Source organism: Trichoderma citrinoviride, assembly GCF_003025115.1.
Source record: "Trichoderma citrinoviride strain TUCIM 6016 unplaced genomic scaffold BBK36scaffold_10, whole genome shotgun sequence".
NCBI classification, from domain to species: Eukaryota; Fungi; Ascomycota; class Sordariomycetes; order Hypocreales; family Hypocreaceae; genus Trichoderma; species Trichoderma citrinoviride.
Window position 1 is genome coordinate 1,452,660 of NW_020194718.1, and position 23,903 is coordinate 1,476,562.

At 53.2% G+C, this 23,903-nt stretch overlaps 5 protein-coding genes across 5 annotated transcripts; 1 reads left to right on the plus strand and 4 right to left on the minus strand.

Moving 5' to 3' along the window:
• Window positions 1-17: 17 nt before the first annotated feature.
• Window positions 18-2,044, minus strand: BBK36DRAFT_1177779 (serine carboxypeptidase; the record flags this gene model as incomplete). Its single annotated transcript, XM_024896091.1, has 4 exons — window positions 18-950; window positions 1,012-1,669; window positions 1,735-1,847; window positions 1,916-2,044. The coding sequence occupies 4 exons, from the start codon at window positions 2,042-2,044 to the stop codon at window positions 18-20; spliced, it is 1,833 nt and encodes a 610-aa protein (XP_024748219.1).
• Window positions 2,045-7,556: 5,512 nt separating this feature from the next.
• Window positions 7,557-9,824, plus strand: BBK36DRAFT_1123104 (hypothetical protein; the record flags this gene model as incomplete). The annotated part of the gene is made up of 2 exons (XM_024891014.1): window positions 7,557-7,644; window positions 7,711-9,824. 2 exons carry the CDS (start codon window positions 7,557-7,559, stop codon window positions 9,822-9,824), a joined length of 2,202 nt encoding a protein of 733 aa, XP_024748220.1.
• Window positions 9,825-10,973: 1,149 nt separating this feature from the next.
• On the minus strand, window positions 10,974-15,282 carry BBK36DRAFT_1122797 (hypothetical protein; the record flags this gene model as incomplete). The annotated part of the gene is made up of 3 exons (XM_024890980.1): window positions 10,974-12,575; window positions 12,637-14,190; window positions 14,248-15,282. The coding sequence occupies 3 exons, from the start codon at window positions 15,280-15,282 to the stop codon at window positions 10,974-10,976; spliced, it is 4,191 nt and encodes a 1,396-aa protein (XP_024748221.1).
• A 1,754-nt stretch (window positions 15,283-17,036) lies between these two features.
• On the minus strand, window positions 17,037-20,145 carry BBK36DRAFT_1177788 (hypothetical protein; the record flags this gene model as incomplete). Its single annotated transcript, XM_024896092.1, has 6 exons — window positions 17,037-17,612; window positions 17,677-18,282; window positions 18,313-18,657; window positions 18,723-18,986; window positions 19,020-19,930; window positions 19,968-20,145. 6 exons carry the CDS (start codon window positions 20,143-20,145, stop codon window positions 17,037-17,039), a joined length of 2,880 nt encoding a protein of 959 aa, XP_024748222.1.
• A 1,421-nt stretch (window positions 20,146-21,566) lies between these two features.
• On the minus strand, window positions 21,567-22,505 carry BBK36DRAFT_1177793 (phosphatases II; the record flags this gene model as incomplete). Its single annotated transcript, XM_024896093.1, has 2 exons — window positions 21,567-21,683; window positions 21,768-22,505. The coding sequence occupies 2 exons, from the start codon at window positions 22,503-22,505 to the stop codon at window positions 21,567-21,569; spliced, it is 855 nt and encodes a 284-aa protein (XP_024748223.1).
• Window positions 22,506-23,903: the final 1,398 nt, after the last annotated feature.

Below are 23,903 nucleotides of genomic sequence, written 5' to 3' on the forward strand. Positions count from 1 at the left end.
TTGACATGGCGTAGCTACTACAGCTCCTCTGAAAATTGCTCCTCCTCGGCCTCCTCCTCCGCATACCAATCCTTGACCCGAGCGGTGCCGGCAACAACCTTCTCCCACAGTTCAGACACACAAGTCTGGGGAGCCAGAATGTAGCATCTAGGAGCAGGTGCCTCGGGCGGCTCATGCCTGACGTGCCAAGTGTCGCTGGGCCCGTCGGTTGACAGGTCGTCCCTGACCGGCAGCAGTCCCGTTGGGATATCGCGATTGAACGTGGCGCGCATGAATATCTCGTAGGCAGCTTCCGGCTGATACGATGGGACCATGTGGCCCGCCTGGAAAACTCTGGAGAAGCTATAGTTGCCGTACTGCCGGGTCAAGCCAGCGACGCCCTTGTCTGTAATCAGCGGTGCGTAACCTGCGCGGGCAAAATCGTCGGCGTGCGAATAAGGCACCGCCAACGAGGCCCTTTCGCCGCCGATCCAGTTGCAGGCATAGTCGCGGTCGCCGTACATCATGTGGACTTTGACGCCGTGGTCAAGCAAGTAACCCACTGCGTCGATGAAATCGCCGTGAAACTCGTCGTAGGAGCTGATAAAGTTGTTGCTCACGGCAGCCGAGACGGCAGTGAAGTTGACCGGCGATCCGAGGGCCCCCAGAACGCTCTCTTCGGTCAGGTAGCCGTACGCATGGCTCGGCGGGAAAGGATCCCGGACAGGATGGCTGATGTCGAACCAACCGCTGTCGAGGCTGAGATACGTGCTGGCGGCTGGGGACTTGCACCAACTCTCCATCTCGCAAAGGTCGACGAAGTTCACTCTCTGGGCATTGACGGTGGCCACGTCGAAGAGGCTGAGACTCTTTTGGCATCTTTCGATCTGCTCTCTGCAGCCCTTGGGCTTTGTGAAGTTGTGCTTCAGCTCCTCATAGATGGACTGGTTAAAGACTTGGATTCCGTACGTCTGATGCACCATTAGCAATCCGTTTTCCCACCTCCCTTCGACTCGTGTCATTTATACTCACATTGTTGTACGGAAAGTCAATGTACGCCTCCTCCTGAATGAGAGAGTCAAGCCAACCATTGACGATGCCGAGGGTGTCCAGGTGAAGATAGTGGGCGTGTTCATCCTTGATTGTGCCGTCGGCAATCTTTTCGTTCTGCTGCTGAAAGAATCGCATAAATCCTGGGCCGTAGTGGCCTCCGTAGCTCTCGGCCCAGATGCTGATGCGATCGTCACTGGGCTTGTAGTGCGGAAATTCGGAGAACCAGGCCTGGGCAAAGTGCCACAAGGCGTGAGCAGCCTGGGCGGTGCTGTTGGTCGTGTGCGTCGGCTTCTGGCTGCTAAAGGTGCCAACCATGGACGTTAGGTTGAGCTCGGGCAGCTGGGCAGAGAAGTCGGCAGGGTTGAGGATCAGACCGTCCGGTGAGAGGTTGGCCGTGCAGTTGGTGGGCGTGTCGTATGAAAAGCCAACCTGGTTAGGCTCGTCAATGTACAGCATGTTGACCTCGTTGTTCCAGCTCCACGGATTCAGCATCGTCGACTTTGAATCTTCATTCACGAAGCACGGGCCGTTTTCCATCAGCAGGCCCAGCAGGGATGAAGCCCCTGGTCCTCCATTGAGCCAGATGGCGAGCGGAGCGGTGGAAGGGTTCTCGCGAGCTTCAAAGAACCAGAAGAAACTGGGCATGGCAATGAGACACGAGGACTTTGCTTGCAAGTACCAGAGGAGGATGCATGCACTTACGTGTTGACGGGATAGTTCTGGGGCTCGCCGTCCGCATCTTCAAGCAGCCGCGGAGGAAGATGGACGTGGCCAGCATACGACTTGACGCCTGGGGTTGTCTCGCAAATGCCCGGCTGGGTCGTGTCACTCCAGTCAGCAACAAAGCATCTATAGCGTAGAAGGGTAAAAGTCAGAAACGCACCTCCTTAAAGGAAATGGTGACATTCTCGTGGAACTTGGATCTGAGCACTGTGACGCCCTCTGGCTTTGGCGGGAATTGCGCCAGCGCCAGGCTCGACAAGCCGCCCAGTAGCACCGCAGCTGACAACATGCTGCCGCTGATCGCTAAAGTTATATCGCCTCGCAATGATCGATGAATATCAGCACTCAAACGAAACAAAGGTCGATTCTCTGCCTCAGTCGCGGGGCGGGTTGGAAGCGCGGTTCGGCTCCGGACGAGACTACGGTGTGTGTGTCAGATTCAAGTTTGGATACTCCTAAGCCGCCAGACGAAAGCCCCGTTTAGCCGCTGTCAACACAACTTGGGTGTGGGTTCGTGTGCTTGTAAGTGCAGATAACGCAGCACATTGCTTGATCTAATGCTGCAACAGGTATCAGCAACAAAGAGTGCCACAACTACTGCTCCGCATCACCGCAGTAAGCTCTGAATGAACCGAGACAGCACGCTGACTAGATTCACAAAACCAGCTGATTCATTTGTGCCAAAAGCGACAGCAAAACAAGCATCAGTTGATGGCACCTCTGTCTCGAGCCCTGAAGTGGGATTCGTGCTTGAGGCGCTACAGCGCGTCTTGTGCTGCAGGAGTATCGGTGTTCGGTGTTAGCTGACCTGTGCTGCAGGATAATATCGGTGATAGGTATTATCTGGTTGATATGAGCGCATCACAATCCGAGACCCGATGGTCTGGTCAATGAAACCCATCACAAACCTGGGGTAGCACATGATCCAGCTCCCAGGAACCGGCTGATGGGCCAAAGCCTCGCCGCCAAGCTCATAATCCCAACGCTTCGATCAACGAATCGCAGCCAGGCAGGATCGGTGAGAGAGATTGAGTTCCTCTCTTGTCTGACATTCCTCGTCGGGCAACGAGAGGTGAGGCTCAAAATTGTCCAATGAAGGTCCGAAACACCAGTTGATCGGCATTAAATTGAAGTTGACGTGAAAGGAACACCCCGGCTATCGCAACCTCGTACACTCGTCTTGCATCTGCCACCGTGAACCATTTCAGCCTCAGTGACACAGCATGGCAACTCATCTGGCAGAAGCAGCGCCCATATGTCAAATGACAAATTTCGTCACAGAAGAGTGGGTTATGCCGCAATAGCTCAGAGACAGCGTTTGATTGCCTTGGACCACCACGCGCCAAATAGAGCGTCTTGATTTGATCGAGCGCGACCATCGTATAGGTATGTAGCCACACCATGCAGAGGTTTGGTGTATCATGTAGCCACACCATGCAGAGGTTTGGTGTATCGTTGATCGGCTTGGTCTCAAAGCTTGTCAAGGCTCCGAACAGAAACCACAAGGTGAGAACCCCTGCATGACGAGGCTTCTGACTTGAACAACAATGTCCCTTTGTAGCCAAAGAAAAAGCATCGAAACCTGGTTGTCGGGCCCTCCGACAAGCGACACATCTGTACACGCTGGTAAGGAGGACCCCTTGCTTCTCCCGGGTGTGAGCTGCTTTCGCGATCCCAACGTAATAACCAGACACTGCTTGTTGGTTCGTCTTTTTGCTACCGGTGTCTCAACAATGGCCTACCTATATCTCTGCATGTCTTGACTGTTGGCACCCGCACACTGCAACCGTGAGAGAACGTTCGCTTGTAGCTCCTGGCAAGCTGTAAATCAAGCGATCGCGCTCCAGGGCAAAGCGTGCGTAGTTACGTAACGTATATACATTAGCTGTTCACCCGAAGGCATCTCTGGCATGTTCAGTCCAGAGAAGGAAAACAGGAGCGTCCATCTGCCGTCGTTATGTATCTCATTTCCTGAAAGTTCACCGGTTAATGCTGTTCTCGTCTGGGAGTATCCTGAAGCCAAGGGATGTACCCTGCTGGTGAATGTCGGTAGCAAATTTCCCTTTCCTTGGTAGGGCTGGGCTGTTCTATGCCTGGGCATATGATTCCAGAGGAATAAAGCATGTGCTAGAAAGAAACAATGCTTCTAGATCGGCCCACAGTTGGCACTTGGTGCTGAACTCGATCTCAAGGCCAGTTCGGATGGAATTATGATCGTGACGTGGATCCCTGTACAAGGTGGCTTGATCAAACAGGCATTCGCATGAAGTATAGATTCGCAGCGACCGACTATAAATCTCGGCATCGATTTAGCGAAATGTGACGGCTCCTAACAGGGTTCTGAAATGGCAGTCCTCCGCAAGCTGGCGCAAAGCCCAAAGCATTCCGTAGTTGTTGAATCCTTGTTCTGCTTCGCACTTAGGGGGTGTTTCCTAGGCCTTTGGCGAACATGGGAGATAGCCATCCGGAGAGTATGCCATGCCGAGACTATGCGCGTGGAGCGAGAGAGACAACACGTTGAACCGCGAACAAAGCTGCTTGGTATTCTGTCTCAGAGCGGGCTGTAATGCTTTGGCCGAGGGCACAGCGTCCAGGAGCAGCATTCTGCACTCTTGAAGTCTTCCTCCCTTTGGAAATACTTCACTGCTAGTACCTGACCAGCGAGATATTGGAGATTCCAACCTGGGAGCTACTTCATCGACAATCTCGGCAATTGTTTGATGTCGTTGGCTCGCATGACCTTCCATGGCGTCTGGCAAGGCTCCAAGGCTGATAGCCAAGTCTGTGCATCCGACCCATGGCGGAGGTGTCGCCTTAGCACAGTCTCCCATGGATTGAAGTTGTCGAGTCTCTTTACGTGACCACTCCACCGTCGTTACTGACAGGTCTGAGTCACTGCAGAATCAGAGTAGTCCGGGGAGCAAGCCTCACCTGAACATGGACAGATTAGGCAGGAAATCTTCATATCTCTGCACGCCAATTTCGAATATGGCGCCCGATTGGACGTATGTTTGGAAGCCTTCATCTTCCTTGGTCCCACCTGATGGCACCTGACTGCTGATTGCTCCTGGGATCGGGCGCCGACTTCACCAAGTGGATGTCCAGATCGGCCGCATGGTTCCTATTAGCCGTCCGGTGGCCAGCGAACAGATTGAGAACTGAAACTAGTAGTACCACCGGTCGCAGTTGGTTGTCATGTCTGACAAGCATGCGAAGATCGTGTTCTTTTGATGAGGGGAGACTGTACGAGGCCGGAATACACAGGGATTGTCTGATCGGGGGGCCGATTTGAGTGGAAGCTGCATCGTTATCGGCGGATGTACCTACGCCTTCGAAAGCTCGGCCGACGGGCGGTTCGATTGCTAGCATCCTAGTCAAACAAGCACACTATTAGTTCCCGCAAGCACCTCAGCTTTCCGTGCGGCTCTCGGTCTTGGATGTGCAAACTTGGAGTGCAAACTGCCATCAAGCCATTTCGAGCCAAGCAACTGTCGGCATCGCCATGGCCGATATAGGGCAGGATTGGAGCTGACCTGCCAAGGTTTGTTCGTTTGTCCAGAAACGCCACAGACGGGATCCCTGGAAGGAAGCGAAAAGGAAGCCGTGACGATGACTTGCTAGTGAAGCTGATGTTTGTGCGGACTGCGGGTGCTTGTACGAGTTGATCATGGATGGGTCCAGTCGACGATGGAGCTCGCTCTTCTCCAGCTGGCAGTTTAGCCGAGCACCGCTGCGCCTTCAGTGGGATGGGATCGCCGTGCCCCGCTGACGAGAGCCCTAAGATGCCCCAGATTTGGGTTCATAGGGCGCTGTTGGGGCATTCGGCCGCTGTGCTGGTGACAATGATTGATAGCTGCGTCAAACTGAAGAACCTGGCAATTCGATGCAAGAATCCCAATGAACTGGCATGAACATCTTCGTCTGATTGAGTCGAGGCATGGACTCAAGTTGTCGTACAGTATGTAGAGAGTTTCTAGAGACTCGAGTCATTGTTGAATCTATTGACGATCGAGCGAAGTGGTCCCAGATACGAGCAATGGAGCCATCCATTGATAACAACTCCCTACTGTCTGCATCTGCAGATGCACAGAGACTTGGCCCGTATGTAATTTCATGTCTTGATAAAATGACTTAACAGAGAATCGCCATCTCATCTCGTACGCAAAATTGCTTGCAGGGATTGCCTTTGTGCTCTCTGTCCAGATGATGGGAACCTCAGCAGGGCATCTGCCCTTTCAAAGCCCATAGATCCATGTACTCCGGCCAGCTGAGGTTGCGGGGCTTGCAAGGCGCCGACATCCACTAACTCGACTGCTTCCAGTGCCTGCACCACCCATCAACGGCCCTATTGCCTCAACTGCCCGTACCTGCATGTACTCCACTGCCAGACGCACGCTACTGCGCTCATCTCGTCCAAGCCCCTGGCCATCGTGCCATCGTCCCAACAACATGAAGATTTACCTCTTCCTCATCAGGCCAACCCTGTCAATTCTTTCTCGCCTCGGCTCCATCTCGCCAGACGCCCTTGGCCATGGCGGGATTCCCTGCCTGCCTCCTCCCCTTCTTCTTCACCCCTCAGCTGTCTCGTTCTCTCGGCCCAGCCTTGCGTGTCCCATCACTGCTGATCTCGGCTAGCAGCAACTCCCCTGGACCCGGACCTCTGCTCTGTTTGGAGCATCACAGATGCTGCCAGCTTACTACGGACGAGCCATGAGTCTCTATGCAGTTCTGGCGAGCTCCCGCCCTCGGGATGGGGTCTGGAGTAGCATCTACTAGTTGGTAGTGCGGGTTGCTGGCTCCCAATGGCCGTTCCTTGTGGCGGCGACGGCGCCTTTGTCTGCCGCTCTGCTTGACTTGCCAGGGGTAACATGACGAAGATTGGGCTCTGCAGCGGGTGTGTACAACTACGTGCGTGTACCTGTACTGCTGCGCTCCCGAGTGGTCTGTAGGTGCACCCAGAGCCGTGTCCCGCTTCTCCATGTTCCACTGCCTCCGGCCATGACGCAGCGGTGCAGAGGTTTGCTAACAGCTGACGGTGGCAGAATGTTCGGCTCTATCTCTCGCCGTCCCCTCCCCGAGCAAGGACACCCATACCTGCGGACAGGTACGGTGTGATACAGCGAACAAACATCTCAGTGTCTGCAAGGCCAGCTCGCCAGCCTCTTCTGTGGCATCATCGAGCCAGATCGGATGTCCGACGGATGCTCGAGGGGGCCAAAGCGGCCATCCACACCATTCAGGAGAGCCGTGTGGCTTCCTCCAAGCTGTAGCTGCTGGGCTCGCGGCTTTGTGCAACTCTGTGCTTGCTATTGCTGTACGGAATAAAGTAAGGCGTACGGAGGACACAGACAGCTTGCACACACCCCTACCACACACGCCAGTGGGGTGCTGGATGCAGAGCTCATCTATGCCTGTATCATCTACAAGTACTACTTGGGGTCCAGCTGCTTACCTGCTAGTCTCCCCCAGATATCTTTAGACGGCCTTGGCTCACTTCTCTCTTCTTGTGTTTTTCCTTCCTTTCTCTCTTCTCTCATATCATCTTTTGCCCCCACGTTGCGTTTCTCTATTTCTTTGCTTTCCAATCCTGAAGCCCTGATCTTTTACTTACAACACTCTATCGTGGCCAACACTCGTTTTACAGACGGCAGCTCAGGACGGAGTCATTCCCCTCAACACCAAAACCACTTGGCGCAGAGGAGGGACAGCAGCACATCATCGCTGCTTACGGGGACACGTGGACGGATTCCATCCTGGTTCTGCCGTATGGCGTAGCCTCCCCATGCTAGGTTTTCGCCATCATGGGGTTTCTCGATTTCTTAAGCAAACGACCTTCGGGGGACACAACTTCCTCGCCGAGGACTCAGGCCATCTCTTCAGATGCTCGAGGTTTGTCGTTGCCGATAGCTGTTCCAGTTTAGAGGCTCTGCGCAGGCTTTCTGACCATACTCATAGGCGTATTGGCCAGTCGTGAGAATGAAACGAGGACACCAGATCCATCGCAGAAATTGCTCAAGCCTCGACTCGTGGGTATAAGCGACGGATCACCTAGAACAAGCACGAAAGGTTCCAAGAGCGCAAAAGCCCAACCACAACAACTCAAGGACATCGGATGCAGCAAGAAGGATTCCAAACCCGACCTTTCTTTGAATAGTATTCCTAGATACGACAACCATGAAAGGCCTCACAGTCGTGGTGCGATGGATCGGCTCACCCCTCTGACGCCAAACTTCTCTCTTCCACGCCGACGCTCTTCAGCGTTTATCGATATTCTGGATGCTCAGGGTGAGCTTAAGTCATATGATTTTAGGTCAAGAGTCCAAGCGTCCGGCTCTCGTGACTACGGCGAAGATGTGGCCGACAGAAACATCCAGCCTGCCGTGGCCGGGTCGACGCCTTTACCCGGTTCACGGGGCAGTGCTTCCACGGCCAGCTCCTCCAAGCACGTCTACGCCCTGCCGGCAATTCCTGGTCGCTATAAGAGCATTTCTTCCCCTAGAATTGAGCCTACTGACCGTCCTACGTCCCGGCAAGCCTCCATAGGGGGTCGGCCAAGGTCAAGGAGCAGGCTTAGTCCTGCCGTAGAAAGTTTTGATAGGGAAGAATGCTTCAGCGGCCATGAGTTCCTTAGCTACCGTCTTCAGTCAAGGAGCTCCTACGGACAGATTTCCGTTACTGGTAGCCGAGCATCCACCCCCCAGCAGGCTCCAAGGACGGCAGACGGCCGTTACATGCGAGATGAGGGCAGCTCACCTCTCCTAGAGCGTTCTGCCTCGCCGCCCGGCATTCCTCGCTACAAGCCTCGACAATACAGCTTGCCTAGTAGTAAGCTTCTTTCCGGGTCTGCACCAGGGTCGGTTCGTTCAGCACGAGAAACTCTCAACAAGTCTCTTTTGCCGCCTCATTTCGACCGGTCTAAGCAACTATATCAACAGCGATGCAAGACGCCGACTTCTCCGAACCAGCTGCATAGCTTTCGGCACAGGGTTGAAAGCGATTGGAGCCGGTTCAACAGATACGCGAGCGAGCATCTTCAACCGACTGTGCCGCACTGGGATGACGCTGCGTCGTCGCCCTCGGACTATGCACCTTCATTCACCTTTGGCAGCACGGGCAATCTTCAGCTGGAGAATACGGACAGACAGCCTTCCGTGCGGACCTTTGGCAAGCGTGGATCTGTGTCTTCGTTTGCTCATTCCGATTACTCCAGTCACCAGTTCCCTGGCGGTCGCAGTGTCGGCACTGCCGATACATCTATTGACATACCTCACACCTCGCTGTTCAATAAGATGTCGTTCGGTGGTGGCTCTTCCCGCAATCTTCGATCTAGAGGTGGTGATAGCTGTATCGCCCCCGACGTCACTGGTAGGGAAGATGAATCCTGCGGCGAATCCATCTTCATCTCGCCCGCGACCCCCGTCGAGGATCAACCCATCCGCAATTTCCTCTCTCCATGTCACCGAGGCCTCAGCGTAAGCAGCTATGACGCCACCAGCATCTCCGACTCGGACGTCGATTCTTTCTGCAACAAACATCTACACACTGGTCGTGACGGCGAAGCTCTTTTGTTCAGGGACGAGGGATTCGGCGATAATGGCAAGAGTCTGCCAGGGTTATTTAACGACTCTGATAATCTCCCCACTCCCAAGTGGCCAGATATGCCCATGACTCCGACAGATGCGTCCGAAATGGGCGATGACGAAGCGTCTGTCGTGGGAATGCCTCTGGCCCTTCAGAAACTGCAATCGATGCCCTCAAGGCCTCTTACCCAGCGCGAACGACTGCTGGCTCTGGGCTACGACTACGACTCCGACTCCGATACCGAGGATTCTGCGCGTACCGACGAGCTCACCGAGGAGCGGGCTCTCGAGCTCATCTCCAGCCTCATAAAAGGCACTACATCTGCGGAGGGAAAAAATGGACAACATCTCGACGAGAAGACGATTGCCAAGTTACGCAAGGATATCAAGAGGAGAAGAATGCTCGAGGCTCGAAAGGGGGGCAAGTCCCCCAGGAAGCAAAACAGCGAGATAGCAGCCACGACCCTGAGAGTTACGGTTGCAGAATAAGAATACCTGAAGGTTGGGGCGTTGAATCAAGACATGTGCTGCAAAACTCATGTTTCTCTTCTCGGGCCACCGACGCCATTGAAGGCGAGGACTTTTCGTTTGTAATTTCTTCATTGCATTTTTGGAAGGCAGAGGCATCTGATGTACGGCGCTCCGGGTGATATGGTACGGCATATGGGTGGCCATTTTTTTTATGCGGCTTGGCGAATGGCATAGGAGTATGATGGGCGAGTTTAGCCAGCAATTGTTTGTTTATCTATTGCATCAGTTCCTTTTACCCATTCATTTGTACTCACATATAATTGCTCGATTAGCTAGGCATTAAGCATTGTGTAATAGTACCTACAACTCCGTAGAAAAAAAGAAATGCTACCAAGCTGGCTTATTGACAGCTTTGATAAACTAGTACTACAAGTAACTGAGTCGTGAGCACTTCAGCTTCGTCTCACTGGTGCCCATGTGGTGCCAAATTAAAATTGATCACAAACACAGCGTAAAAAGAAGGGAGGGGAAGGTGCTAAAGATTTCATAGCTTGGTAGCTGACTCGAATACATGAGCAAAAAGAATTGCGTTATCTGCTGAACCCGCGTCGATTCTTCATCGCGAAACAAGGGGAGTCCCTGACAATCGAGTCGCTCCGAATCACCGGGTCAAAAATGAGAGCAAATGACAGGGTCCATCCGGCACCCTCCGTCCATCAGCACAAGACGTCACGTCATGTCTTGCAGTCCCTCCTCAAATCAACGACCCCCCACACCCTTGTCCCCCCTCTCCATCTTGTACCTGAGCTAGTCCATCGACCCCGTTCGATAGATCTCGTCAGCTCCTGGCTCCTGGCCCGTAAACCCACCAGATACGAGTATCCACCGAACCAACGACGCCCAGGGTTGCTTGTCTGTCGACGATCCAAGTGGGCTTTGCGCCGACGCTGGAAATGTTTCAGTTCGCCATTTCCAGCAGATAGTGCAGCTGCTGCGGCGAGCCGAGGTTCAGCGGCATGAAGAGAGGACAAGAGAAAGAGAGACAAGAAAACCGTTACTATATCGCCCTGTGCTATGTGACAGCTCAGCTGGACTCATCCGTCATACCCCTCTTGGTCTTTCTCCTGAATGCGGCCCGACGCTCTTCAGAAGTTGGACGGCCCTGACCTAGTTCGAGGCGGTTGCTGCGCCGCCACAATCACACTCCATTTCCCTTCTGAACTGGTCCACGTCTTGGATGGGTGCGAGCTTCTCCAGCGCTAGCTTTGCAGCCGCCACCTTGGCTTCGGTGCCGCTCTTTGACGAAGTCGCATGGGCAATCACCTTGCCGTGGACCATGAGTGCGCAGAGGATCTCGCTGGCCGACACCACCGCGATGCCCGCCTCTACGGGTGCCGGCACACTGGCCACATGAAGCTTCCACTGGGTGCAACAGAAGTCGGCTTCCAGCTTGTGTGCCAGCGTCGTGACCGGATGGTTCGAAGCAAACGACGAATAGAGTGCCATGTCTTCAAAGAATGGTTGGATGAACTTTGTGAAAAAGTCCAGTACCACAGAGAAGGAATATCCCGAGTCAACAAACATGGCCCCCACCAGAGCTTCAACAACATCGGCTAGAACCTTTGGCGGCTGCGGCACCTCGACCCAGAAATTCTGGAGGATAGACTGTGATTCGTCTTGAGGGCTTTCGGAGAGAGCAGTTTCTGCGCTGTCACCAAGTATTTTTTGCCGAGCCATTTCCTCAGCTTGCTCGAGTTGCGCTGCGTACCGCCCAATGTCGCCGAGCAGAGAAGATGTGGCCAACAGGATATGCTTGTGAAGGCCGAGTTTGACGCAGAGACAGCCGAGGAATTGGTTCGACACCATGGCCGTCTTGTGTTCCGTGAGCCACTTTGGGTCCGCTTCAGGAAACCTTTTGAATAGAAAGTCCACAATGGCCATGTCTAAAAGTCCGTCTCCCAGGAACTCGAGCCGCTGGTAATCTCGGATGTTGTTCTCAAACACATAAGAGGGGTGTCGAAAAGCGCTGCGAGCGAGTGGTGCCGCCTTGAAGCGGTAGCCCGTGATTTCGGCCACTTTGTCCACGGTGAGGCGCTGTGCGGCGGTTGCCTGCTGGCTGTACCACCCCGGAGCTGTAAACGTTGCAAGGTAGTCTTTGTAACTGGTCATCGTGTGGTTGATCGAGCAGACCATGGCCGCGACTGCTTTCACCGCCATGTCCATATCCCCCGTTGGACTTGACATATAAGCCGCACCAATGAGCGCCTCACAAACGTCCGCAATCGACTTGTGCGACAGACAGTGCTTCGATTCGGTTTTGTACGCTTTGCCTCTCTTCAGCGTCATGTTACTCGGATACCACGTCCGGCGGTCAAATGCCTTGGTCCGGATGTAGGCAGGCATGTCCTTTTCCACGGCATGCTTGAATAGATTCTGGTTGCACAGCATGAGCATTCGCGTGACGTGGTACTCGAACTCGTCTGCATTGGGGAAAAGCGTGAAGACGGAGATAGTCGTGGCCATTTTGAGGAATGTGTCTCCGAGAAACTCCAGGCGTTCATAGTTTCGACCCATCCCAGGTTGGAAATCGAATTGATGTTCGCCGTGTTCTTCTGTGTTGAAGCTGTCCTTTGTCACTGCCTCAAGGGCAAGATCGGACCGAATAGTCAGACCGACGAGGGAACATGCTTCGTGAGCGATCAAGACCGAGTCGACTCGGTACATCACCACAGGCAGGACCAACGCCATGCCGACAGCATCTATAGGGATCTGGTGAAAGGTCAATGTTTTCATGTCCTGAGCAACTCAAAAGGGAAGTGCCTATACTTACCGGCGACACACGAAGCGGTTCGAGGATGATATAGCAAGTACGATCACCCTCGTCATCCACAAAGAATTCGTCTAGGAAATTTCGGCGAATGGGAAGAAGCTCCGCATTGACGACTGGTTGGTCATCCGTCCAATTCATTCGGTTTCTGGAGTTGAAGGAGAGGCTGTTGCTGTATTCCTTGATATTGTGCTCAACTCTTTTGTATGCCAGACTCTTTGGTTGTGGGACGCCCTCTGGTGTTGGATCAGACGGCTTCAGATCCCCATTAGTGCCATGCAAGATGTATTTTCGAGATCCGTCCCACGGATCTACGGCCAGTTTGTCCTTGAAAAATTCCTCAGGGGCATCTTTCCACTCAAGGCGCTCGTTCTCATGGACAAACTGCATGGCTTCCCAATCTATTTCCACTACCCTCTCACCGTTTGGCAGGATCCTTCCAGGGGCAATGAAGTATGGAATCTCATGCGACTTGGCCTCATACTCCTTGCTGAAAACGTCGGCAAAAAGTCTCAGCGTAAAACTCGCAAGGGCCTCTGTCTGACAGGGCAGGACTTCGAATGAAGTTTGCGCATTCGCAAGGCAAACGTTGGATGTCCTGCCGCTACCGAAGTACAGCGGAGCGCTTGGTATGTCAGGCAAAGGCTTCCTGGTCAGAAGTATCAGGGGCCTAGATGCTCTTCCAAGAGCATCTGGCTGATCGAGGGTGATGATAGTCTGATACAGACTCGTTGGAGGCTCTGGGCCAAGGCAAGAGGACCAGAAGTCCGGTTTGATTCTCATTTCGTATTCGGACTTTTTGTCTGATGAAAGGGCCAGTCTTGCATTGCGCATCTCTGGCAGCTTCTTGGCGAAGGCGGGCTGCAAGTTTCCGTTGATGTATTTCTTCTGGATCAGCTGTACACAGGCTTCGAACGCAGCTGAGCATCGTGCCAACTGCTTGCTTTGCTGGGCCTCTCCGGTGATCGTCTTGATGGGCGAACCTTCCGGTAAGACAACTCGAGCAATGAACCTTCTGCCAACAGTGTTGACAATGTATTCCAAGGGCATTATTCCGTCTTCAGCCTCGTTCGGGAAGGACGAAGCAAACTTAGCCAGCACATCCAAGCTTGTGATGAATGTGAGCTGAGCACCCGTTTCGGCAATGACAAACGTTCTCTGCGTGGCTTGCTCGTGAGCAACCAGGAGCTCTGGACTAAGGACGAAATCCTGCACCTTGCGGTCTTCAGGCAGAGCAGAGCAGAATTGCCGCAGCGCATGAGCATCCCTGACTGCACGCCGGAGTTTGCGCATATGGTCTAAATTCCCTACCTCCATCATGCTGATGTAAAGAGACGACTTCTGCCGCGCTCGGCCTTTGGACTGGATGTACTGGATTGCAGATGAGTAGAGATCAAACCTGACAATGACATCGCACTCTGGCACGTCTATTCCCTCTTCCGCGACGGATGTGGCAAACAGACAGTTTGTTTCACCATATCGAAACTTTTGTAGGGATACTATCTGCTCCCTGTAGGACATGTATGCAGCGCTGGAGGTTGAGGATTGAGAACCGATCTGGTATCAAAGATGAGTAAAATGTCCAAGTGAAAGCTTGAATAGGATCAGGCTTACCATGTATCCAGCCATCATTCCCGGAATCAGCATTCCCGGCTGCTGAAATAGATCCGCTAGGATGAAGGCGGTCGATCTTGCTTGCACGAACACTATGCATCTCTTTGTTTGGCGCCTACAGAAGGCATCCTCGAGGACTTCGTGCAGCAGTTTGACCTTGGATGACAGTTCCGGGGAACCGCTCATGATGGGCCCGAGGTTGTAGTCCCGAATCATGTCCCTCACTCGACGCACAGCCGCCATCGCCTTATCGCCAGCGGTGACATCGATGTCAAAGCTATCACGTCCAGTCCTTGCCTCCAATTTGATCATCTCAGCATCTGTAGTGAGGAGCTTCCAGTAACGGTCGGCGCACCATGTCCCTAGAGTTGACGATGCGTTGAAAGCAAACTCTAGATGGCCCTTGAACTGTGTATTGCCGCGGACATGCTGGGAAATCATGCCCCAAAGTTGCGTTTTCGAGTTTTCAGGATCTTCTAGCCTGTCATAGAATTCTTTGACCTCGACCTGCTGACGGTGCGCCTGGCTTGCCATCATGGCGTCGTCTGTGATGGTGGCAATCTTGCTGCACAGCATGCTCTCCAATTCGGCGGCAGCATACCGGACATCCCTCGTCAACGCGTCAACTGGTGATGCAGTCATACCCAGTATACGCGGACGCTCGTTGCCGGCACGGAGATAGTGATCTTTGATAATACGGGCATAGGGATGACTCTTCTTTGCGTGGTGCGCCTCGTCAAAGACAATCAGGTTAATCTGGCTCATGGAGATGAATCCACAAGCGAGAAGGTCAAGCAAGATCTGCGCGGTACACACAAAGGCCATGTGCTCCGCAAACTGCTTATCCCAAAAATCTTGTGTTCGAACGATGCCTGTCATTTCGCCGTAGAACTTGCCGATGGGAAACTCGAGGTTACATGTCAGAACGGCATGCTGCTGGAAGCACAAGGCGACCTTTTCAACGAGGAAAAAGGCATACTGGGGCTTGTGGCCGTCGGCTCGATACTGCAATTCCTTTTCGAGAATGTGTCGCATGAGAAGAGCAGCGATCAATGTTTTACCAGAACCTGTATATAGGCCATCACGTCAGCCGCCAAAATGAAAGGAGAGTGAGTCTATGAGGAATAGGGATTCGCACCTGTATCAAGAACTACAATAGTGTTCTCCTGTTTGGCCCGCTCGTACAAATCGACCTGGAACTCGCGAGGACTGGCAATGATCTTCTGGTCTATGCCGACCCTGACGAGTCGTGCCACCGATATCTTGTCCAGATGGCGACTGAGGTCTTCCTGTGACGCGGCGGTGATCTCCCGCTGGTTGTTCTGCAACCAGTCCTGGAAAGCCAGGTTTTGCTTTCTCTTCTTAGCTACGGGTGCTTTCTCAGCGCGAGATGCCTCGTTTGACTGGTCGCCATCGTCGGTGCCAGCCTCGGGCTCAACATGTTCAGAATCTTCTGTGTTGATCGTGAGTTGTGAGTTCTCGTGAGATCCCTCGGCTGGATCTTTCGGCCTTTCTGGTACAACAATCTCTGGAGGTTTCGTAGCGGTATCTCCTCCGCGCGTAGGAGGATAAGCAGCAGTTTCATTCATCTACATGAACGTGATAAGTGAGCACACTACACATCTGTAGTAGGGTTTCGTTGACCAGGTGTTCAAGTGGATGGACGGTACCTGAATGAGTGTTGCCTAGAAGGCTCTGTTTATACTGGATAGTGAAGCTCGGCAAGAAGGACAGCTTCCGTGAAAAAGATGGATCGGAACAATCTGAAAAGAGAAAGAATGAATAGCTGCAGAGCTTGCTCGGTTCAGCCTTCACACAGATATGCGCAGCTCTTTTGCAATCTGGCCTTGATAACGAGAAGGTGGTAGAAGAAGAGAAAGAAGAAGAAGAAGCAGAGACAAAAGAGGAGTGGAAAGGCTACGAAGGTTGAGGAAGGAATGCATAAAATGAAAGATTCTGAGGGCGGTGAAGGCTGCCGGAGTAGGCGAGGCTGAAGACCATTTTGCTCGTGAGGAAGGCAGGCGAGGCACGTGCAGGCTCTACAACTCGTGCGGACGCCGGATAGACGCATCACAATCTGCGCCTTTCCTTGACAGCACATTGTTTGCAGCTATTTGGCACACACCGTCAAGTCTGTGATACCTTCATTACATGTACTGGATGCTGCCGTTCGCTTACGACAGAGTCACTTCGATAAGGGCTCAGCAGTCACCGGGCTACATGTCAAGTATGGAATACGATCCTTTACAAAGCAGCGAAACTTCCATTGAGTCCATGAATCCTGTGTCGTATTCGTACAATCAACTCTAACATGAATTTCTGGGTCCTGTGCGACCCCCTTCGCAACGTAGAAAGCAAACAGGTGCTTGTTGCGGACAAATCCAGGCATATGCCTACCAAACCAAATCAAAACCATCCTCCCCTGCGAAACAAGATGTCGACATTGCCAAAGCAGATCCGAGTTTGCCAAAGCATACCAAAGCTGATACTTCCAGAATCCTCAGAATAATTTCGTCAGCTCGACATGTATGTCCAGCCAGATCGTCGCCCCCTTTCGCCTCAAGAATGAACATGCAGTGCGTTCAAATTCACAACTTTTCACGTTGATACAGTCCCTTTCCAAGGGCAAGTCCATAATGTGTCCGACATATCGTGGAAGAAAACAAAAGAAAAGACAAAGGAGATAGTAGGACAGGAAGGAAATCAAGTAAAGAACAGGAAACGCAACTCTTTTTTTCTCCTTTTCTCTCTTTTTGTGAAATTCGTCGACGGGAAAAGCAAGCAGACTGTTATACCTCGGGCTGTGGTTGCGGCTCTTCCGATCCAGTGGCATTCTCAAAGTGCTGCATGACCTGCTCCTCTTCAAAGGCGAAAGCAGCTTCAGCAGCATGGATGGCAAAAGTCGCCATGTCAGTAACACCGGCGAACTCAGCTGTCTGGGCGACAGGCCCATTCTCTGATCGGCTCATGGACTCAATACGTGCATACTGGGCTTCCATAGAGGTAATGGTCGCCTTGATAGTGTCTTCATCCATCTGGTACTGAGGTGCAACCAGCAAATCCGGAATGATTCGGTCTGCCTTGAGAGCATACGAGGCCTGGATAGCTTCGACAGCAAACTGGGCCACTTCTGCAGTCCAAGCAGAGTGGGTTTCGGAAACAGGGGGTGGACACGAGTTGAGCTCCTGGGTCCTGGAGATGCCAAAGATTCTCTGCGTTCGTCGTTTTGCGGCTGATATCCGTTGAGCATCAGGGGCTGCCGGGGCCTCTGATCCGGATGGGCTCGGTTCTCCCACAGCCAGCTGAGGCCGTCCGTCAGCTGCTCCAGTCGGAACTTCATCCACGGTTGGCAGTGACGTGATAGACTACACCAAGGTTAATGCTGCTGGACATGCAACGGTTTGCTTATAACGCAAGATAGGTACTCACCCGTGCGGTGGCCCTCGGTCGAACCAAGCTGCCTCGCGCTTGCATGCGAGGCACAACTATTGGCGCTGTTGGTGCTGCGGCTCCTGTTGCTGCCGCTTCGGCTTGGACGCCGACTTCTTGGGCTGGCTCGGGCCCGCCTTGGGCGACGGGGGCGACTCGGACAACCTCTGCGACTCCGTCGTCACCTGGGGAGTCTTCGGTGCTTTCGTCGCTTTCGGGGCCTGGGGAGCTTTGGGGGCTTTGGGAGCCTTCGGCTTGGGCTCCTTGCTGTCTTTTCCTTGACGTGCGGCCTTTTTTCCTTCCTTTGGGCTTTCCGGTGGTTGTTTCAGCATTCAGTTCCAGTTCCAAAGCAAGTTGCAAAGACTCGCGGGCACGGGCACTGGGCCGGCGTGCCCGCCTGCTTCGTTGGTTCGGCACGACGACGTTGTCGCCAGGCTCAAGGTCCTCTGCGAGATCCAGATCTGGAAGACTTGATGCGGGTTCTTCTTCCACTGCTCCTATCGGCAACTCTGGCTGGCCTTGAACTCCTTCTTCGGCAAGCTGTGTGGCAAAACTAGGGTCGGCAAGCTGTGTGGCAAAACTAGGGTTCTGGAAGTCTTGACCAGCCTCCAAAGAAAAGTCCGGCACGATGCCAACCATCAGTTCCCCTCTCTCATTGCTTGTCATGAAGCGCCCACGAGCAGTTCCGATCCGAGACCTTGGCGCGTTATTGTGAAGCAGTGCAGCACCAGATGGAGTGGAGGAAGATTGTTCATACCTTTCGGCCTCTTGGCCTGTGGAGTCGTCGGCAGATGTCTGAGCAGAAGATGCTTGGGCAGAGGAAGCAGCGGCGGCAGCGGCGTAAACCTCTTGTCGCTGGGTAAGAGTCTCTCGCAGAGCGGCCACACGAGAAGGCTGCGGCTTCACCAGCTCCTCCGGGAGAGGGTCAGTCTCCATATCTTCTGCATCTACGCCCCAATGAAGAGGTGTGTATTCCCAGTCCTGCAGAGACGATGTTGCGTTAGTCGACTCAAGTTCTCATCATTAGGCGGCAGAATGACACTCACAAATCCGTAGGGATATCCATTTTCGATCTCCCACTGAGTCTTGGCAAGTCCTCCTGGAGCTGAATAGGGCTGTAGCTCTGGAACGACGCGCCTCAGTGCCCCATGGGCCTCTTGTGCCTTCTGCTGTCTTTGATAGGGCGGGATTGGCATCGGCATTGGCTCGCCACTGTGCAGATCAGTCGAGATGGTGCTCAGGACAGTCTGCGCCTCGGCGGACATTTCGCCATTGTCCTGCTCCAGATTGTCTCCCCACGGCACGCGGCCCTGACGTCTTCCAAGAAAGGCATCGCTCCTCACGGAGTTGTCCATCTGGGCAAACTGAGCTCTGCGACGTTTCTCTCTTCCAAACTCTTTGACGGTATTTTCAATTTTCTTGATGGAGAACATCTTGGCGGCTGCAGCGCGCCGAATGAGTCTGTGGTCCATGCAATCTCTCATGATGGGGACCTCAATCTTGATGTGAGCAAAGTCTTTCTTGTCTTTCTCCTCAAACCACGCGACCAAGTCGACGCCATCATCCATGATGCAGCGCTCATAGAGAAAGCGAAGGCCCAGCTGGATATCCTCGTTGGTGAGGCTGTCATAGGGCAGAAGGGGGCGCTTCTCGTGAAGCCAGTTGAGGAGCGCTCTCTCTCCCTCTTCGTTCCAGCCTTCAAGGCCCATGGCTCTCTCCATGACGGTCTTTTCGAAGGCATTCCACTGATCGCAGTGATTGACGTAGCTGGTGACGAACTCATGGACTTGGTGGTGGGAGAGCTTGAGCTGCGAGACAATGGCGACGGCAAAAGAGTGTTGTTCGCTGAGGCGGAGAAGGAGGAGCCAGCGGACGCCCAAGTGGAGGTCCTCCCACTCGATGATTCTTCCGTCCGTTGCAAAGGACTCAGTGGGACGGTTGTTTGGGTGTCCAGAAGGATAGATCTGGGGGATATCAGGAAGCAGACCTTGCTCAGCCAGCGCGTCCTGAGACTTCCACCAGTAAAACGTCTCGGGAGTCAGGAGCACCTCCGCAATGTCTCGCTCAGCCCAGTTTGGGAACAGTGAAGGAATCTCAAACTCCGCGGCTTCCATGTCGACTGCTTCCTCTGCCTGGGGCTGAGTAGGCTGCTGGTCTTGGGCCGGCTGGGGGAGATGAGCCACGCGGGCCCTGTGGCTTTGTGCCAGGAAGCCAGCATCAGAAGGCGGGGTGCCTACAGAGTCGTTAGCTGAGACTGTGAGGAAGAATGAAGGGCATCACTGGTTACTTACCGTCGATTTGCATGGGATCACTGATCTGCTGGCCGGGCACTTGGTCGAAGCGTGGATCACCGTGAGGCAAGTCATAGTAACGCGGCACCAAGTTGAGCTCCGCGAAGAATCCAGATGGATCAGGCAGAGACTCATCCTGCGGATTGAAGACGACATCCGGGGTGTCGTCGTACGACATGGTCACTGTTCCTCTCAGGAGAGGGACGATGACTGCCACGAGACGTGTTGACGGGTTGCTCAGATGGGCTGAAGCTTCAGATGAAACGATACAGTCTGTTGAGCTGGCTGGTCAGCATCTGTTGGAACAAGGGATGGGAGGCACGTACTGTACAGCTGTGGCTTGGTGAGCCAGACGAAGGAGCAGGATCGCAGTGAATACAAAGTGAATTGGTGCTTGGGCAAAGCCTCTCACTCTCAGAAGGACTGCTGGCGATCTGAGCAGTAACGAACGCGGAAGGGGAGAGAGTTTACCCAAGGTGCACAAACGGCGACGGGATACTCTCCGAGAGAACAGATGAATGATGATAATCAGATAAAAGGCAGTAGGCAACAAGAAGATATTTGATCGAAGAAAGGAGGTTGAGGTTGAGGTTGTCAGAAGGTTGTCAACCACAAGAAACAGGAAGAAAGCAGATGGTGGTTGTTTTTCGAAAGTTGGCAAGTTGTGCGTGACAGGAACAGGGCAACCAGATAAACCTCGCGAAGCGAAGGAAAAAAAAAAACAACAAACGAACATCAGATGAAAACTCCTGGACGACGCGTCGAGATCTTCTCGCCAGCTGGCGGATGGGGTGAGGGTTGATGGTGACTGGACTGGCAGTCGTGCCAGGTGGCAGGACTGGCCATTTCGCGTTTCGCGATTTTGTTTTCTGGCTTCATGCCGATGGGCGTACGTTACTAAAATATCGTAGGTGCTGTTGATGAGAAAATATGATGTGTTTGTGGGTGTATATGTGGTGTTATTGGGGTTGAAAGTTGGGATAAAAGGAGGTCATGGGATTAGGCGGGATGCGAGACGAGATCGAAGGAACTCGTTCTGAAGAGTTCAAAAGGCGGAACAAACATGGAACTATCCTTCCTTGTTCATGGACGCCGAGAATGCGAGATAGAGCACACTCCTCGGCCACGTTTCCAGAGTTCATCCAAGGTAGCATTCAGACGAAAGAAGTCAACACCCATCATGAGATACAGCAAAGATGATAGCATCAAGACCAATCATACTCATTGTTAAAGTCACAATAAAGGCAGCAAGTAATAAACACTACCTATGAAAGAACAATTCCCTTTTCAAGAAAATCAACCCTGCAGACGCCGTTGCCTTGCCCATCCTGTACCTGAATCTCGACGTTGTCCTTATCATCCTTGTTCGCCTTCAGTCCCTCTGTACCCAGCAATTGTCCGAATACAGTGCTTTTGCCATGGAGACATGCTCTTCGCAAGTCGGACAGCCAAGTGTGCAGCAAATTGGTATCTCTAATCATAACTGTTCCGTATAACGCCCATGGTCGTGTATGCCAACGCCCTCATGCTCGTCTCAAATCAAATGCCCCTTTCGTTCTATAGTTGTCCTCTGCTTGGGACGCAGGAACCCGCTTCTTATCAATAGTTAACTTCCTGAAACGGCACGAAAATGTCGCGGCCTTCGAAGCGATCGCTGTCGGCAGGGGCATCATATCCCGCCATTTCAGCATCCTCCATCATATCATCGGCGGCGCGCTTGGCTCGCTTGGCGCTGGTCTTGTAATGAACAGCATCGTCAGAGCAAGAGCCCATCTCGTCGTAGCCAGAGTGCATGGCCACGAAGGCGCCAGCCTTGAGCAAGCCTTCCCACGTCAACAACGCTCGCTTGGCCTCCTCGGTGAAGTTGCAGCAGAAGCGCTGAATGTTGACAAACTGAAGTGCCGTCACAAGGTCCTGCCCGAAAACGGCCATGATATATGCCGCCACGAGGGGAGGGCCGCGCTCGGTGCCCGAATCACAAACGACCAGAACCTTGCCCAGTCCATCAGAGCTGTCCATCACCTCCATTCTAGAAGAATGGTTGGAAAGGAGATGGTTGTTGATGACGGAAACGATTTTGTAAAAGGCGGCCAGTATGTGATTGAGGTCGATGTCGATGTAGCAAGCGGAAATGCCAAGTGCTGCCACTGCCCTGTCCAAGCTGCCGAGGACCATGGGAGCCCGAGAGTCACGAGCGACGACAACCATGGTAATTCCCTCCCGGCGCAGGAATTCATGGTCGCGGACGACGCTGGCAGGGCCCAGGTAGAGGTAGTCGAGGATGCGCTGGGCCTCCCTGCGCTGCTCATACCTCCACAGCCAAGTGTTGTCGACCGAGACCTGCTTCCTGTTGCCAGTGATGATAGCGAGGTTCTCCCTGGAAACCAGGTTCGGGTTGACCCGGCCGTGCAGGGGCTCGAGGACGATCTTGAGGTCGTCGCGGTTCTTGACTGGCACGCTAATGATGGGCGGGCTGGGCGCGCGGTAGCTGTATGCCGCCGAGGCAACGACGGCGCTGCGGGTTGGCCTGTCGTCCATGACGACGATGGAGGGATCGAAGGTCCAGAGGCCGTGAGATGGGCTGCTTTGGGATGAAGAAGAGCGATCCGGTTTTTGTGGTCGAGCGTCGAATCGATGAGAAGAGAGACTGGGCAGAAGGAGAAGAAGAAGAAGAAGAAGAAGAAGATGTGAGAGAGCGGGAAGGGAAGGAAGTACTAATAACGAAGAAAGATGCCGGAGTGTTCGGGGAGAATAAGATAATAACTGCGTCCGGAAACGTTGTAGAGATGCGGAAGAGAAGTTCCTGGTAGATCAGAGCAAGACGCTGGAGAAATTGTTGGGAGAAAAAGGAATGGTTGCTGAAGTCTATTGATGAAAGAGGCTTAAGGCAAGGAGATGCGGCTTGAAGGTGGAAGCGATGAGAGATGGAAGGCGGTGGAGCGACTGCCGCAGGCGATGCATCCGAGCACAGCGGCCACTTCAGGTACCGGTACTTCCAAGTTAGGTTGTCTGAAGCTCTCGGGACGGTGCAGTGGCAGGGCCCAAACAGACGTCAGATGGGCAGAGATCAAGTCACTGGTACGAATTGCCCAGATACAGCGATAGCACTGATGATAATAATGATGATGATGATGATGATGATGGCGTAGAGCAGAGCATTTTAATTGAGATGAAAAGGGTACGATTCTTTTGAGAATACTAGGTATTGGGTATTACTCTATGAGATAGGCCAGACAGAGAGAAGCAGGCAGCACTGCATCCAGGCAATGGCTACTACTACTGTACAGCTTCCATTCAGGCTGCAACAAGCAAGACAAGACAACCTGACAAGGGACAACAGGGACACTTCAGGCAATCGGCCAATCGGGTCTTGGCGGGCGCAGCCGACAGGGGACGAGGACTCAAGTGACAAGTGACATGTTGCCGGGATTGTACGGAGACACGATGCTCAGCTGAATGAGCGGGCATGCGGGATGGTGGAGTCTCTGGTTTGCCGGAATGCTGGGATGCTACCTTGTCCGGGGGGTCTTTCTCTCTAGGTTGTCTTTTGTTGTGAAGAGTCGGTGTTGCGATTGACAAGTGCACTATAATGTATTTCTAGGGTACCTAAGATGGTAGATGTTGGTGAGGTTGCGACAAGCTCGCTTTCAACGCTGCCTTTGTTGAGTATTAACATCCTGAAACTGCCAAAGAAAGTGGTGCTTTATATAAAGCTCACATCAAAGTGCATGTCGCTCTCAATCTGTCTCACACTTTCGAATGAAGAGAAAATCGAGTGGCGGACTGAAGTTGTTGGGAGAGTGGCGTCAAACGAGGAGGCTTGTTTGCTCAGTGCAGCCTTGGCATGAGTGAACAGAGTCACATCAACAGCTCTCCATCGATCAACGTGTGCTATTTTGAAACAATTGCCAGCCTCATCATCATTCTTGACATCAT